At 42.9% G+C, this 2311-nt stretch overlaps 1 protein-coding gene across 1 annotated transcript; it reads right to left on the bottom strand.

Moving 5' to 3' along the window:
- Window positions 1–341: 341 nt before the first annotated feature.
- LOC135106212 (uncharacterized) lies at window positions 342–1586 on the bottom strand. The gene is made up of 2 exons (XM_064014984.1): window positions 1556–1586; window positions 342–985 (listed from the first exon to the last, which is right to left on the bottom strand). The coding sequence occupies exons 1-2, from the start codon at window positions 1584–1586 to the stop codon at window positions 342–344; spliced, it is 675 nt and encodes a 224-aa protein (XP_063871054.1).
- Between the last annotated feature and the right edge of the window lie 725 nt (window positions 1587–2311).

The following is a 2311-nucleotide window of genomic DNA, read 5'->3' as shown; positions in this document are numbered from 1 at the left end:
CTATACTTCTTTTTTGTATTGGCTATACAATTTTTCTTCCTTGTTGGGTATTCGACTCCTTATCAAGGTTTGATTAGATGTTGTTGTTTTTTTTTGTATTTTGTTTTAGTGTTCCCTGAAAATAAAGTTAGAGAAAACGTTAGATTTGAAAGAAAACGTTGAATATATACATGGTTAACTACAATTTTCTCCCCTAGTGACGTGGTAGGAGGAACGACACTTACCTCTTGTGATGTGGTGAGTTGCTTGAATGAGCAGGAGTGCAGGTCACTGGCGTGGCTTGAGGTGTTGGGCCCGGTGTCAGCGTGTAGACTGGCTTGACACGGTTTATAGCCACGACGTCAGTAGAGCCATGTCTGTCGATGGTGATGGTTCTCCTTGAAAGGTCCTTGGTACTGCTGCTGCAGAGACTTCTTTATCACGTCCACCCTTGCAGTTTGCAAGGTCTTCGTTGGGGACGCACGGGGCTGCACTGGCTGAAAGCTCTTCATGGAACTCTTGAGGCGTGTGCTGAAATCCTGAATGTTGCAGGGCTTAGGGTCATGTATAGTGGCAAGATTTCCCCCTGGTAGTCTGAGCGTGGTGCCATAAACGATCTCAGCGATGGAGTTGTAGAGATACGTCTTCAAGGCGATCTTGATAACTAGAACGATGAGAAGAATGGAGAGCGACCAATTTTCTCGTTGAGTTGAGGCTGCCTGGGAAGATTTGAGCTGGCGATGAAAGCGCTCTACTGTGCTGTTGGCTTGTGGATGGCAACTGGAGGTCCTGATGCGGCAGATACCGAGGAGAGTCATGACTTTGTTCCACACGCTGGACTCAAACTGACTGCCACGGTCAGAGATGATGTTGAGAGGCACGCCAAACCTGGAGACCCACGTAGTGATGAAGGCGTGTGCGATGGAGTCGAGGACACGCCGCAAAAAATGGTGATCCCGGAGTGACCAACTGTTAATGTGGCTTTGTATTGTTGCTTTGGTGTCCACTGGTTTGAGAGAAGGGACTCGGAGTATATCCTTTTTCTAAATACGATTTCTTGTCTATGCTTCTTTTTGTACTGTCTAAACAATTCTTCTTCCTTGTAGGATATCTGATTCCTTCTCAATGTCGGATGTAAGAGAAAACGTTGGATACATACAAAGGTCAGTACATATCAATTAATTTCTTTAATTACTTTTTTACATTTAGGTTTTAGGTTTAGTGTTGTAAGTTTAGGATTAAGCCATGCTGTATTTTATTAAGAATGGTTGTTGAAGACAGCACATATCAATCAACACCCTGTGTGTCTTGTAATCCTCCATTTTTAAAGGAGAAGGTGTAAGGTACGCTTTCTGTGATTTACCTTCAATGATATAATCTTTTTCTTTTATATTTTATATTTTATTGTATTTTCAAGAATGTTCGTTCAATTATAACTCTGTTATTAGTAGGCCAAACAGGTCTATACTACCACAGTAGTTACATTTTTCTGTTATGCTTGTTTGCATTACTTTATAATTAACCTAAGTTAAGGAGTAAGTTAATTTTCTCTGTTAAGAGTGCATTTCATCTCCACTTGACGAGCACGAGGTATTGAGGTAGGTCATGGTTAGCATAGGTCACGGGAGGGGAAAGGGGGGTGTATATAAGGAGGTGCAGAGGGTATCAGGATTCTGAACTGGAAACTTCACATCTCATCTCTAGCTAAAACAGCTTCTATGAAGTTAGGTGTTCTGAGACGTCTCCGCCAGTTTTTCTCACCCCCCCAGCTGCTAACTCTGCACAAGGGCCTTATCCGTCCATGTATGGAGTATGCTTCACATGGCTGAGGGGGTTCCACTCATACTGCTCTTCTAGACAGGGTGGAATCAAAAGCTTTTCGTCTCATGAACTCCTCTCCTCTAACTGACTGTCTTCAGCCTCTCTCTTATCGCTGCAGTGTTGCATCTCTAGCTGTCTTCTACCGCTATTTTCATGCTAACTGCTCTTCTGATCTTGCTAACTGCATGCCTTCCCTCCTCCCGCGGCCTCGCTGCGCAAGACTTTCTTCTTTCACCCCTATTCTGTCTACCTCTCTAACGCAAGAGTTAACCAGTATTCTCAATCATTCATCCCTTTCTCTGGTAAACTCTGGAACTTCCTGCCTACTTCTGTATTTCCACCTTCCTATGACTTGAATTCCTTCAAGAGGGAGGTTTCAAGACACTTATCCACCAATTTTTGACCACTGCTTTGACCCTTTTATGGGACTGGCATTTCAGTGGGCATTTTTTTTATTAGATTTTTGATGCCTTTGGCCAGTATCCTTCCTACATAAAAAAAAAATATATAT

The sequence above is a fragment of the Scylla paramamosain genome, chromosome 13, assembly GCF_035594125.1.
Source record: "Scylla paramamosain isolate STU-SP2022 chromosome 13, ASM3559412v1, whole genome shotgun sequence".
Taxonomy (NCBI): Eukaryota; Metazoa; Arthropoda; class Malacostraca; order Decapoda; family Portunidae; genus Scylla; species Scylla paramamosain.
This window is presented reverse-complemented; position numbering and strand designations above follow the sequence as displayed.